Source organism: Chelon labrosus, assembly GCF_963514085.1.
Source record: "Chelon labrosus genome assembly, chromosome: 12".
NCBI classification, from domain to species: domain Eukaryota; kingdom Metazoa; phylum Chordata; class Actinopteri; order Mugiliformes; family Mugilidae; genus Chelon; species Chelon labrosus.
The window spans coordinates 2,902,054-2,915,164 of NC_140345.1; the positions used below are offsets into that span (position 1 = coordinate 2,902,054).

Below are 13,111 nucleotides of genomic sequence, written 5' to 3' on the forward strand. Positions count from 1 at the left end.
TTTTGCCTGCCAGACGAGAGAATTGGGTCGACTCATGTCCACGCTCGTCCACACTCGTCGCCACGTCTGGCTGGCCCAATCACCCCTGACGGAGGTGACTCGTAGGGCCCTTCGCAGGGTGCCGGCGACACCTGGTGAGCTGTTTGGCTCTGCAGCGTTGGATGCACTGGACCGCACGGCTGAGGCAGATGAGACCAGGAGGCGGCTTGCAGGCCTGCATAGGAGAACGCCTACCTCCAGCGGGCCGAGGGCTTTTCCATCTGCTCCCCCACGTCCTCCACAGCTGCCTCCCCGGGGTGGTCGGCAGCCGTCGCGACGGGGTGCAAAGAAGCCAGCGGATGACTTTCGCTCCACCGTGCGACGCTCACCTCGTCAGCAGCAGGCCTCCAAGCCCGACCGCCGTTCTTCCGGTTCCTTCGGGGCCCGGGGGCAGCGGCGCTAGGGCCACGGGGCCGGTCGTCGGATGCTTTTCCCAGCAGCAGCTCAGCCACTGGGCTGCCTGCTGTTCAGATCCCTGGGTAGTTTCCACCTTGACCCGGGGCTACGAATTGCAATTCCGACACCGGCCCCCTGCCTTTGGCCGGGTGAGGATGACCTCTATCGGCGACCCTGCCAAGGCCCAGACCTTAACCCAGGAGCTGTCGTCCCTCCTGGACAAGGGTGCCATCGTACCGGTGGACCCCCTCCTTCATCCCGGGGGGTTCTACTCGACGTACTTCCTGGTCGGCAAGAAGGACGGCGGACTTCGACCCATCCTGGACCTGCGAGGCCTGAACAGGTACTTAAAAGTTCTGCCGTTCCACATGCTGACTGTAGCAGCTGTTCAGCGTGTAGTCAGCCCCAACGAGTGGTTCACTTCCATAGATCTGAAGGATGCATACTTCCATGTCCCAATCGCTGCTCGTCATCAGGCCTTTCTGAGGTTTGCCTTCCAGGGTCACCATTACCAGTTCAGGGTGCTCCCCTTTGGGCTCTCCCTGTCTCCAAGGGTGTTTACCCGCTGTGTTGCAGCGGCCTTGGCACCTCTGCAGGCGGGGGGCATGAAGATCTTGCCTTACCTCGACGATTGGTTGGTGTGTGCGCCTTCCCGGGCCCAGGTGATTCGGGACACCAACCGTCTTCTGTCGCATGTGTCCCGACTGGGCCTCAGGGTCAACATTGCGAAAAGTTGCCTGGTTCCCACTCAGCGGGCTGCCTATTTGGGTCTGGTTCTGGATTCAGTTGCCATGAAGGCCTACCTGTCAGAGAAGCGCGTGAACGACATCCTCCAGCTCCTTCCTTCCTTCAAGAGGGGCAGGCGGCTGCCTTACATTCAGTTCCTGCAGCTTCTGGGCAAACTGACGGCCGCATCGACTGCCATACCTTCCGGCCTGTTGCTGCTCCGCCCGCTTCAAATATGGCTGAACAGCTTCCGTCTGGACCAGAGGCTTCACAAGCACAAGCTCATCAGAGTGTCTCGGGTGTGTGTCCGCGCCCTGGAGCCATGGCAGGACAGGGCGTTCCTACTGGGGGGTGCGCCTCTGGGGGTCCTTCCTTCATTCCGAGAGACGGTTGCAACAGATGCGTCCCAGATAGGATGGGGTGCAGTTTGGCGTGGCAGATCCGCCCAGGGACGTTGGTCTCGTCGGGACTGCACACGGCACATCAATGTGCTGGAGCTGCGGGCTGTCCACCTGGCACTCCGGCACTTTCTACAGCACCTGCAGGGGAAACATGTGCTGGTTCAGTCAGACAACAAGGCAGTGGTCTCCCAGATCAACCATCAGGGGAGCACCAAGTCGGCACAACTGTTGCAGGTGTCCCAGCGCCTGCTGACATGGGCCACGCCCCGTCTGTTGAGTTTGCGAGCGATGTGGCTTCCGGGGGAGCGGAATCAGGTGGCAGATTTCCTCTCTCGACACAAGCTTCCGCCGGGGGAGTGGAGACTACACCCAGAGGTGGTCGAGCTGATCTGGGGCGTTTTCGGCAGGGCAGAGGTGGATCTTTTTGCCTCGAGGGAGTCAACCCATTGTCCCCTGTGGTTTTCCTGGATGGAGGAGGACAGTCCTCTGGGACAAGATGCCTTGGGACACGAGTGGCCCAGCGTGTTCCTGTACGCCTTTCCACCGCTGCCTCTGATCCTCCCGACGCTGCAGCGGGTCCTTCATCGGGGCCACCGCCTCCTCCTGGTGGCCCCGTTCTGGCCAGGGAGGCTTTGGTTTCCACTGCTGCGGGAGCTTTGCTGCAGCTCGCCATGGCGTCTCCCAGGGAGGAAAGATCTCCTATCACAGCTGGAGGGCCGGGTTTGGCACCCCGACCCCTGCCGTCTCCAGTTGTGGGCCTGGCTGTTGCAGGGCCCGACACGCTGCTGAGCGCTTGCACTGAGCCTGTTCGACGAACCATCTCGCATGCTCGTGCATCGTCCACCCGTCTCCAGTATGAGAGCAAGTGGAGGAGATTCTCTGCCTGGTGCGCTGACAGGGGGGAGGACCCCACTTCTTGTCCAGTGGCCACCGTTCTGGACTTTCTTCAGTCTCTCCTGGACGACGGCCGAGCACCTTCCACTTTGAAGGTGTACGTGGCAGCGATTTCTTGGCAGCATAACCTGATAGACAATGCTACCGTAGGGAGCCAGCGGTTGGTGTCCCTATTTCTGAGGGGGGCATTGAGGCTGCGGCCCTCTGTGTCCCCCAGGGTTCCAGCGTGGGACCTCTCCCTGGTGCTGGAGGCTCTGTCTTCTTCACCCTTTGAACCTCTCGCCCGGGCTGACCTCAAGTGGCTATCATTAAAGACAGCCTTTCTTCTGGCTATCACCTCAGCGAAACGGGTGGGGGAGTTACATGCTTTGTCTGTCAGCGAGTCCTGCCTGCGTTGGGGGCCTGAGGGGTCAGTGGTGACCCTGTGGCCTAATGTTGCGTTTCTGCCGAAGACCTTGCCCCGTGACCATGTCAACCGTCCTATCCGCCTGGCGCGATTTGATCCCCCAGTGGCTGATGATGGGCTGCGTGTTTTATGTCCTGTGCGGGCCCTGGTTGCCTATATCAGTGCCACTGCACATGTGCGGCAGACAGAACAGTTGTTTGTTTGCTATGGGGGGCATAACAGGGGTTGTGCCCTCTCCAAACAGCGCCTTTCCCATTGGATTGTGGACACCATCTCTTGTGCTTACAGGGTCAACGGTCGAGCGTTGCCGGCGGGGGTCAGATGCCACTCCACTCGTGGTGTCTCCACGTCCTGGGCTGCCCTGAGGGGCGTACCCCTGGATGACATCTGTGCAGCAGCTTCTTGGTCTTCGCCCGGTACTTTTCATCGATATTACCGGCTTAATGTGACCGCTCCCCACCCGCTGGGCGTGGTTCTTTGCCCTGGGTCTTCGACCTCTCGTTAGTAGGTGGGTTGTGGGATTCTTCATGACACTGTTGGTATATGTCATCCAGTGCTTAAAGCACCGCCTCTGGCGGTCAGGAGGGACGAAATAGAACGAAAGTTACGATGTAACTACGGTTCTATGAGTCCCGGATGACCGCCAGAGCGCTCTGTCACTCAGAATCCTTGCGCGCTCACGTGAAGATTTTGGGAGCCGATCACCTGCTGACACCGGAAGATATAGCCTCCCGGGGGTCATGCAGGGGTCACAGGTGACGTTGTTGTTATTCGTACTCGACATGCGCTAGCGCGAGCGGAGTTATCCAGTGCTTAAAGCACCGCCTCTGGCGGTCATCCGGGACTCATAGAACCGTAGTTACATCGTAACTTTCGTTATGTTGAGATAACAGGACAAACAGTTTTCCTGTGATTTATCTCCAGGGAATGGGCACTTCATTAGAAACTGAGGTAACACACAGTGTAAATTGAAATTACATTATTGGAAACCTACATTTAAAATCTGCAAGGTCTTTTCAGCTTTATGAGTTTCTTCAAGTGTCTCTAAAAAGAAAATAGTTTAGCATCACCTGAGGCCTTTCAAGCTCCTATGTACGTAAGTAGAAAAAAGACTTAATTAATTAGTTAATACACACCGTGTGTATACCTCCAATAAACACAAATTTGTCTCAGAGGGCTTCACAGTATTAACAAAATCTCCATTGTTGGACCTTTAGCTGTTCCTGTCGATGACCTTTGACCTCCCTTGTGGAAAGAACGAGAATTAGGACACAGGACGTGTTTCTCTTTTGACGATCAGACTTCATTGAGCTGCACTAAAAGTGTCTCACTGTATCAGTGTCAGATGTGGAAGTTCTAAATCAGTGAGTGCTTGATTTAAATGCTTAGACAACAAACATCTTGCTGGTGTTTAATTGAAAAAGAAAGTCAGTCTTTTTTAAAGATATGATTGTGATACTCCAAATATCCCTGCAACGAAAAGCTAATCTCTGTGACTTAAGCTGCATTTCTAAAGTGTCTCACTTTAGATCACACTTTATGGAGAACAGCATATGTATTTGTTTTGATGAAGAAATGCTTGCATTAAAAACTATTTTTATTCTTTTGTAAATATGAGCTTTTTGAGTCCTGAACAGCAAGAGGAACTGCATATGCCACAGCTCAACCACCAATACTAGGTATTACAGCGCCCTCTAGGGGTAACAACAAGGCAGTGCTTCCACAGATCAGACTAACAGCAACTAAGAATAAATGACACACAACCAATGTTTTTCTGTAGGTCAACTTGTCTATTTAATATATAAAATACGGTAAAACATACGCAAAAAGGGGAGGAGGGTAAGAGGGGACCAATGGATACTTTGGTACAATAACAAACACTTTTTTTGTAAAAGCAGTATAGAATTTGTAATAACATATCAGTGCATACTTTATTTATGAAAATATACACAAATTGTATATCATTCTCCAAAAACAACAAAAAAATTATCTTTACAACAAAAAAAGCAGACTAGCCGAACACAATATATTAGCTATAATTTATTTTTAAACTTTTTTCTTCAATTTCAATTTTTTTTTCTTAAATGTAATCCTGTGTGATGTGTATTTGCGTCAACGTTACATTTGACTTCCTATAACATGATATCACTCTTCTCTTGTTTTGAATCGTCCATGCATTGACATCATTGTGTCTGGTCAGAAATAAGTTAGACGTGTCACGCACCCCCAATCACCCCCCCACCTCCCACAGCCCTCCCTCCCTCCCTCCCTCCATGTTGTGGACTGAGAAGTTTGTACATTGGACTCAAAGTTGCAGCACTGAAGCGTTCCCTCGCAGTCGCCTCCATCCATCCACAGCCACGCGTGTACTAACATCACTACGCCTGTGGTGTTTGATTCATAAAAATCGTGCAACGTTAGTAACACCCTTTTTGAAGAGAAAAAGAAAACAAATCCCAAAAACTAAAAATATATTTATAGAATATTTTTATATAATAAAATAAAATCAAATTCCAAATAAAACAAGATGACTAAAACTACACAAAAAAAAAAGGTTATCATCATGACAGCTACCATCAGCGAAGGCTGTGGTAATGATGATGATAATAATAATAATAATATTAATATCAATTCTCAGAGAACAATTAAAAACAGACTGTCACCAGCACAAATTAACACTGGAAAGTGAGTGAGACTTCTAAACATCATTATACAGGAGCATGTATCGCTTTCTCAAGGGGAGGGGTATGCACGTTCTTGGAAGTGTTTCTCAGCACGATTGTCTTTCAGTTTTGTGATTATAACGACCCCTGGTGTTGTTCTAAGGAACATGTCTGGGCTTCATAAGAGCTCTCTGCCCACCTGCTGACAAACCAAACTCCTGTGAGTCCTACCATAAAGGATGTCATTTAGTTTATTCCTTGGACAAACCTATGACCCCTGACTTAAACGCGGGGTCCTGTTTTATTTTGTTCGAAGCTCAGGGCACAACAGTCTTAACAGTCAAAGTGTTTACACTCGGGGGGTTTATATGTTCACGCTGTCACACGCACAGAAAAGCAATATTGACACCTGTCACGGAGAGGATGAGAGTGTGTGTGAGTGAGTGACAGATGGAATAAAAGGAAATGAGAAATAACTGATGAATTGAGGAGAGGGTGATGGGAGTAGTGTGTGTGATAAAGCTGCATGCTGGCGAGAGCGGGATTGGGGGGGGTTGTGTTATCTGTGGAAATGACCGCAAAATAATTTGACTTCAGCGCTGACACCCGCTGTCTGTAATGAAATGTGTATGCATGTGTTGTGGCCTTCTGAGATTAAGCTTCCAGAGAGGAAGAAAAAAAAAACTGAGTGAGTGACAGGGGTGAGAGGGAGGTGATGAGGGCCTGCCCATGAGAAGGATGCTGTGGCTGGATGGTGGTAAAACCCAATGTTGACAAGTCTGCGTTGGATTTGGGAGGTAGTCATTAAAAGATCAAGATTCGCTCTGAAACCTCCGGCTTAATGACAAATGATATCCAAACTCTGCCTCCAGTGCTTTTAACAAGCAAATGGACGGAGGCTGAGAGTGCTTTTAGGAAAATAAATACACAAATATGCACTTTTGAACACCACATGTTTTTTTTTTTTTTTAAATCTACCCACTAAACCCTAAATCACCCTTTGCCACTTTTATAGAGTACGAAAATGACATCCTTCACATTTCTATTTCCTTCATAGGCTTTTTAACTCTCCATAATATAAAACTACAGCCAACCAGTGACAGGCGAAGGAGAGAACCTTTCAATATAGATACATGGCTTTTAATAAGAGGGAAACTGTAAAACAAACACAAAGGGGGGAGGGGGATATCCTTGGCTCACTTAATCATATACTGTCTGTGTTTGTGTGTTCTAGAGTTTGACTGATATGGCATATAATGGGATTTTTTTTGTACCAAAGCTGCAAAAGTAGTCATCCGATCAGCAAACATCTTGCAGGTAGAAAAGCCTGATCATATGACTGGAGCTGAAGACAGAAGATCCTCGTGATCTTTAGAAGTTTTTAGTGTAAACAACTGCTGTTGGCTTTGAAGGATGAATCTGGAAAATTCAGCAAAAACTAAAATGTTAAGCTTATACAGCTTAAAATTTATCTTAAAATGATCAATTAATGAACTTGCAACTCATTTTTCTTCTGCTTTAAAATATATGGTTTCTATTTAGACCGACAGAAGGCTACACAGCATCTGCAGAGTAATACATCATTTAAATCAAACTACAACAAAATACAATATTTTCTTTGTATCGGCTGATTATCAGATCATAAAGTCGTTTAACTTGTCAGTTTATCAGTCTAACCCTTGTGTGTGTGTGTGTGTGTGTGTGTGTGTGTGTGTGTACGTGTGTGTGTGTCTAAGTGTCTATAGGTCAGGTGTGTGCAGGTGTCTGAGGTGGGAGTTAAGGTAAAGTGCGCTCCATCCGTGACAGTCCTAACAATTGCTCACTCCAAACAAACCAAATCACCATGGCTACATCTTCCCTTTCTGCCTCTGCAGCACCCTCTCTTGGCTCGTCCACATATTACACTCTATATACACGCATAAATAATGATAAAAAAGAGACCGATCACTGAGAATCAATGTTTGCTTTTTTTCTCTTTTGTTTAGGGATGTCCTGCCGAATATAGAGTTTATATATATATACAATCCCTGTCGTCTATCTCATGCCCCAGATGTAGAGCTGCCCTTGAGACCTCCTATTTAAATATATACTTGTATATAATCTATTTTTAACCTTCAATACTTATCCCTGTCACACAAAAGCCACAAAGGTTACAGATTGCTTATATACATGGTACCTCACGACTCTCCCCGTCGAACGTCAGCTATCTATTCAAAACATCAATTGCTTCACAAAAATAATTTCAGCTGTGTGCATTGCAGATGTGTGTTCAAGGATTAAATTGAGAATGAACATTTGTCCAAATCACAAAAAAAGAAAAGAAAAGAAAAAAAAAGAGAGACCAGTTGAGGTAACAAACCTGTATACACACTCACACGCCTTTCTCAGCATCTGCAGTTGACACAATGTGGGTGAAACGAGGAGAACCTGCGTCATGTGTCGTTGAGCTGTTGCAGCTCATCCCTGATTGAAAGAGAAGCAGTCTTTTTACCCCGGCAACGAATCGCGATCCTCGTTTTACAGCTAGTCTGCGTGGTTCTGATTAAATAAACACCCAGGGTTCGTCATTCTTGTACAGAAAAGCGCCAACGCGCCGACTGGCCTTTCAACGATGCCGCCGGCTTGGCTGGGACGGGAGGGGAGTTTTTATTTTAGTGTCTTCATTTTCAAAACCAAGGGGATTCCAAACTCTAAACGTCAACAGTCAAGACAGGAGGACAAAACTCCACGCTTTAAAAAGAGCACAACCGCCCAGGCTCTTAGACTAAAATCTAGAGCGACAGCAATACAACAGTGGACGTGTGGATGTGTACTAAGATGTGGACTCATATGGTGGCACTGCTTTTAATACAGCACTGTCATGTCAGAGCAAATCCTACTGTGGATAAACAGTAAGGACATGAGGATGGAAGATTGCCACCTGCCACTAATTAAAGCAGAGCATGCTGGGAAACCAAGACTGATTTGTTTGTCTGCTCTGCCAGGAAGTGTAATTTAGTAGTCCATGTCGTTATATTTACTTGCCACTGTGTCCTGATTGGAAACTTCTATTCAAATACATCTGAATGAAATCCAATGTGGTCATTGTTTGGATGAATAATCCCTGTTTTGGTGGCTCAACCCACTGTGGGTTTCAGTGTTTGTTGGTGAAAGTACATTAAAGTTCAGATGTGAATGCACATTGCCATACAAGTGAGTACCAGTGTCCACGCATGTGACATGAGAGTGTGTTAGCATGCTTGTGTTGTGTGTGTGTGATTCCTTTGCAGACAGTAGTTACTGGGTCGATAGTATAATAGGCATGTGTGTATGCAAGGGGGAGACTTGGGGCGTTGGGGCTGGTAGGGGCATGTACACAAGCCACAAGTACACATCTCCATCCTCCATCTGTCCTTACTTCTCTTTCCATCATCCACCTCTTTATGTGACCCAGGTATCCAGTCTCATTCTCTTGACGTTGGTCCCGTCCTGTTCTTGGGGTTCAGCCGAAGAGGGCCGCAGGAGGACCATGGCGGGCTGCTGGGCTCCGGCGCCGGCCTGGTGGTGGAAGTCCGTACCCCCGACTCGACCATGGTTGCCATCGTCCCGGTCACTGCCCTCGTATGAGCTGCCGTTGCTGCTGAGGCTGTCAATGGGCGAGCGGGTGGAGTAGGCGACCGACACCAGACCTTGTCCCTGGACTTGACCCTGGCCCCCTCCACTTCCGCCGGCACCGCTGATTGAGCTGGGAGTGCTGCGGTCGCGGTTTGGCGAGACGGGCTCGGACTTGATGTTGACGTTGGGGTTTGTGTTGACTGTCAGTGCGGCACCCTGAGTTAAATGGCTCACAGGCCTGGAGAGATGGAAGAGAGAGGAGGAGAGAAAAGACAATAAGCGTTATGACAACTGCACAACTACTGTATGTGTGTTATCCTGAATAGGACAAAGGTTGACAAGGATGGAGCATAGTTCAGCCACTACTGTAAAGAAATTCAAAGAATGGTCGCTGTCAAATGAATGAATGTTCAGATTAGCATGAACTGGATTTGTAACAGGAAACGTGAGCCATTGTCACCAAAAACACCCAGGCAATGCTGTGAACTAGGCAGATGTAAACTTGGATGGACTTCAGCACATGACGACAAAGACACACAGGACGGATAAGACCACATTTGAGGCCACATAAAAGCACAGTCCATAAGCCATGCAGCCCAAACACTGTTGCATATCGGTTCCGATCTGTCAAGGTTTACATCTGAATATGGGCATCAGTATACAGAGGATGTTTCTGCGATCACAAAGCTTTGTTAGTGATGAAAGAGGACTCTTTCCAAAAAAAACGTTGCTTGCATTGCTTTTAGAACAACATGAAGAAATGACACTGGTCTGAGCTCGTGATTACAAATACGGGTAAGAACAATCTAGGCTCTCAAGCTCCATCAATTCTGAAAGAGTCTGAAGGCTTATCAGGTGGGAGAACGCTGCATGGCAAGAAATACACTGATATTTTAATTTATAAAAAATGTATAGTGGCTGTCACATTAGACTGTAACTACTTTACAGGTGATCTAAACATGTCTGTCCACAGACTGTAGCTGTTCATGGTTAAACCAAATTCTTATAATTTAGACAAAAAAAGCTGCCAAAACACAAAACTGACCTACACTCAATTATGTGCCTGAATGTGTATTTTGCAGACACAAACATTGCAGTGAAGCTGCGGCTGCTCTGCTGATGTGCTACTCGTGCTACGCCTCCAGAGAGGAATCCACCAGTCCACCATCAGTATCTAGACTAGCCCAGCATTCAACTTCCATTTCTGATCTGCATTAAATTTTAAGGAAGTTGCTTAAAAAGAATTCCAAATCTTCTCTGCAGCCATCTTAATCCACATAGTTAAGACTTTTCCAGCGAGATGCACACCCACCAGTTACACCTGATTCGTGTGTTGCACTCACAAGTTTTGAAAGTATAATTGTGGCCTGGAGGAGAGCACACTCCAGCATTTGACTCAGCTGCTGTACAGATCATTTTCGTGCACGCGCCCTAGGATGCTCGGGACAAAAATCATGTGCCAAAAAGCTTTCGTCTGTGTCACTGTCTGTGCTCCTACCTGCCACAACCCTTTGATCAACCCCTCCACCCTCAGACTCAGCCTTCACCTCCTCCTCCTCCTCTGCTGGCTGGAGGCTGAGTCGAACCTGTCACTGGGGCTGACACCGGCTGTTGACGCTGCACTGTGGCTCGCTCCTTTGACGGTGTCGACATAATTTTTCCGGCTAGAGCTCGCTCTATCGCTCCTTCTCCCCCAGCCTGACATGGTAGATCTGAATTTGAAGCTCCCAATTACTGCGTTTCGCCCCTCGGGTATGTTCTAATATGTCATATCATGAGCCATCTGCAGCACTGTATCTCTAATATTCCCTCAATTACTGGCAGTCTGAGAGGGGAATTTAAGATAGCATTCCTCCAGGCGATCTTGGTCTGCAGCACTCAAATGTGCCCAATGTCTTCCTCCGCCTGACACACACTTAAAGTTGTGCACTCTTGCTGTCTTACATACACAAGTTCTTCCCCTTCTGTACCCCCACCCCTCTCTCTCTCTCTCTCTCTCTCTCTCTCACACACAAACACACACACAGATCCCTTGGTGGCGGCAAGGCTCACTCTGTCTCTCCCTGTACCCACTTCATCAAACCGCGTCGTGGCTCGGGCCGGGGCAGGTAGATGGATGGTGGTGCCACAGGAGTGCCGCCGCTATGGCGAGTGAAAACAGCCGAGTCAGCGGGCCAGTGACAGTGATGAAGGCGAGAGCGGCAGGCTAACCCCCCCCCCCCCAAGAGCACGAACAACACAGCGAACACAGCCACAAGCAGACATTTGGTCACAGTGCGGTGCGGTGAGCTGCAGCCGTGTTTCCCAAAATGATCTGCTTTTCTGCTAAAGATTTCTTCAAATCTCAAATCAGACCGTTTTACCGACAGATCACAGTTAGCACTGCTTGCAGTTAAGACTTTCATTTAGTTAAGTTAGTGCTGTATTAGAGGAGTCAAACTTTAATACTAAATCAATGAACTACTTAAATCTGAACATATAGTTCATGGCATCTTAACACTCCTAGTCTATCTACACAACTTAACAGAGAGTTAATGTTTCAAGTTCCTCAACCAGTAACTCTTAAGATTTTAAGAAGTTATCTTGTTTTCATTTAACTGTACGATAACACATATTCAAATACTGTTAGTAACCTGCTATGAAATGTCAAATGAATATCATTGTGCCATTTTGCACTGACTGATTCATTAAAAAAAAAAAATAAGTCAAGCTATTTCTCCTTTCCTTTTAAGACCTCCTTCAAAAGAGAAGGTGGCGTAGGTAAATAAAAGTTAAAACAGAAAGGAGAAGGAATGTCCAGCATTACTTAGCTGCTTAAATCTGTAATGCAGTTGTACTTCACTGATGAACTACCTACTGTCTTTCAATGTATTTTCCTGGAATAAAAAATAATCATTCATGTATAATGTTTTAATATAGTGTACATGATAAAAATAGTTTAATTTCAACAGCAAGTCTGAGTTAATGTTTCAAAACTGTGCTGAGGTTCCTTTCTGCAGGGGATATTTTGGGAAAGCAGTGTGCTGCAGCTGAGTTGCTTTAGTGTAAAGAGTACAGTACCAGCAGAGGCCCTCCTCCCTGCCAAAGAGCAAGTTGGACTGAGAGGCCAAGCTGTGGAGGGAGGTGGAAAAAGAGACAGGCAAGTTTAAAACAGCTAAAACAGCAGGGAAACAGTGGAACGGAGGCCAGTCATGGTCGGCGCGGACATGGTTAAAACAGGAGGCCGAACAGCTGCTTCAGTCACGCTGAGATGCTGTTAGAGGCACAGTTGTGTACGGGAGGAAGTGTTAAAAGCCAGCTGACATGAATTTGATAGTCACCCACATGCAATGCATTTTTACTGTTATGAGCTTGAAATAGCTTGAAATGGGATTTTCTGCTGCTGCTCCCATTTTTACTTGTTTAACTTTCTTATTTGTCTTGTTTTACTTGTGAATTTGGGATGAATCATTTGGGATGAAGAATTTACAGTGACACTTATGATAGGATAGCTACAGATCCCTCCTTTTACTTGGGACCATCTTTAAGTAGAGAGAGAAAAGAGCAGAGAGTAGAGATTTCTGGACAGCTGCATGTTGAGTCATTTTGCATTTTAGCAAACCAACTTGTGGCCGTCTTGTATCTCTGTAACAGATAAGTAAACAGCTTGGCACTCATTAAAACTTCAATAGAATTTTTATCTTCCAGGTAGAAGGATAATGGCTTCTAATCTGTAGTCTGGGAAAACACTGATTACGCTGGGGAGGTTTTACTGATCAGCCTCTGATAGCGTGTGTGCATTGTGCACAGCTGTCAACCAGAGTGTCCTGTAAGCAATTTAGCAACGTGTACAGTCTCTGCAAACGTTTTTCCTCACAAACCACAGCAGAGAAAGCTGACAGAGATGACAGGCAGTCAGAGAGAGACAGAGAGTGTTTTTGGGTGCTGAAAACAAGAAAAAAGTGAGACCTCTATGCGGCACTGGAGACGTTAGGCACTGATTGAAACATTTA

At 47.3% G+C, this 13,111-nt stretch overlaps 1 protein-coding gene across 5 annotated transcripts in view; it reads right to left on the reverse strand.

Annotated features, from left to right (window-relative positions):
* Positions 1 to 5,135: 5,135 nt before the first annotated feature.
* The window catches only part of mef2d (myocyte enhancer factor 2d), an 86,912-nt gene continuing 78,936 nt past the window's right edge, over positions 5,136 to 13,111 (reverse strand). For 4 of the 5 annotated variants that reach the window (XM_084556554.1, XM_084556551.1, XM_084556555.1 and 1 more), the window contains one exon: positions 5,136 to 9,357. In XM_084556554.1, coding sequence (XP_084412680.1) covers positions 8,946 to 9,357 — 412 coding nt within the window. In that variant the 3' untranslated portion in view covers positions 5,136 to 8,945. The remainder of the gene's footprint in view (positions 9,358 to 13,111) is intronic. The other variant, XM_084556552.1, reaches the window with a different exon arrangement.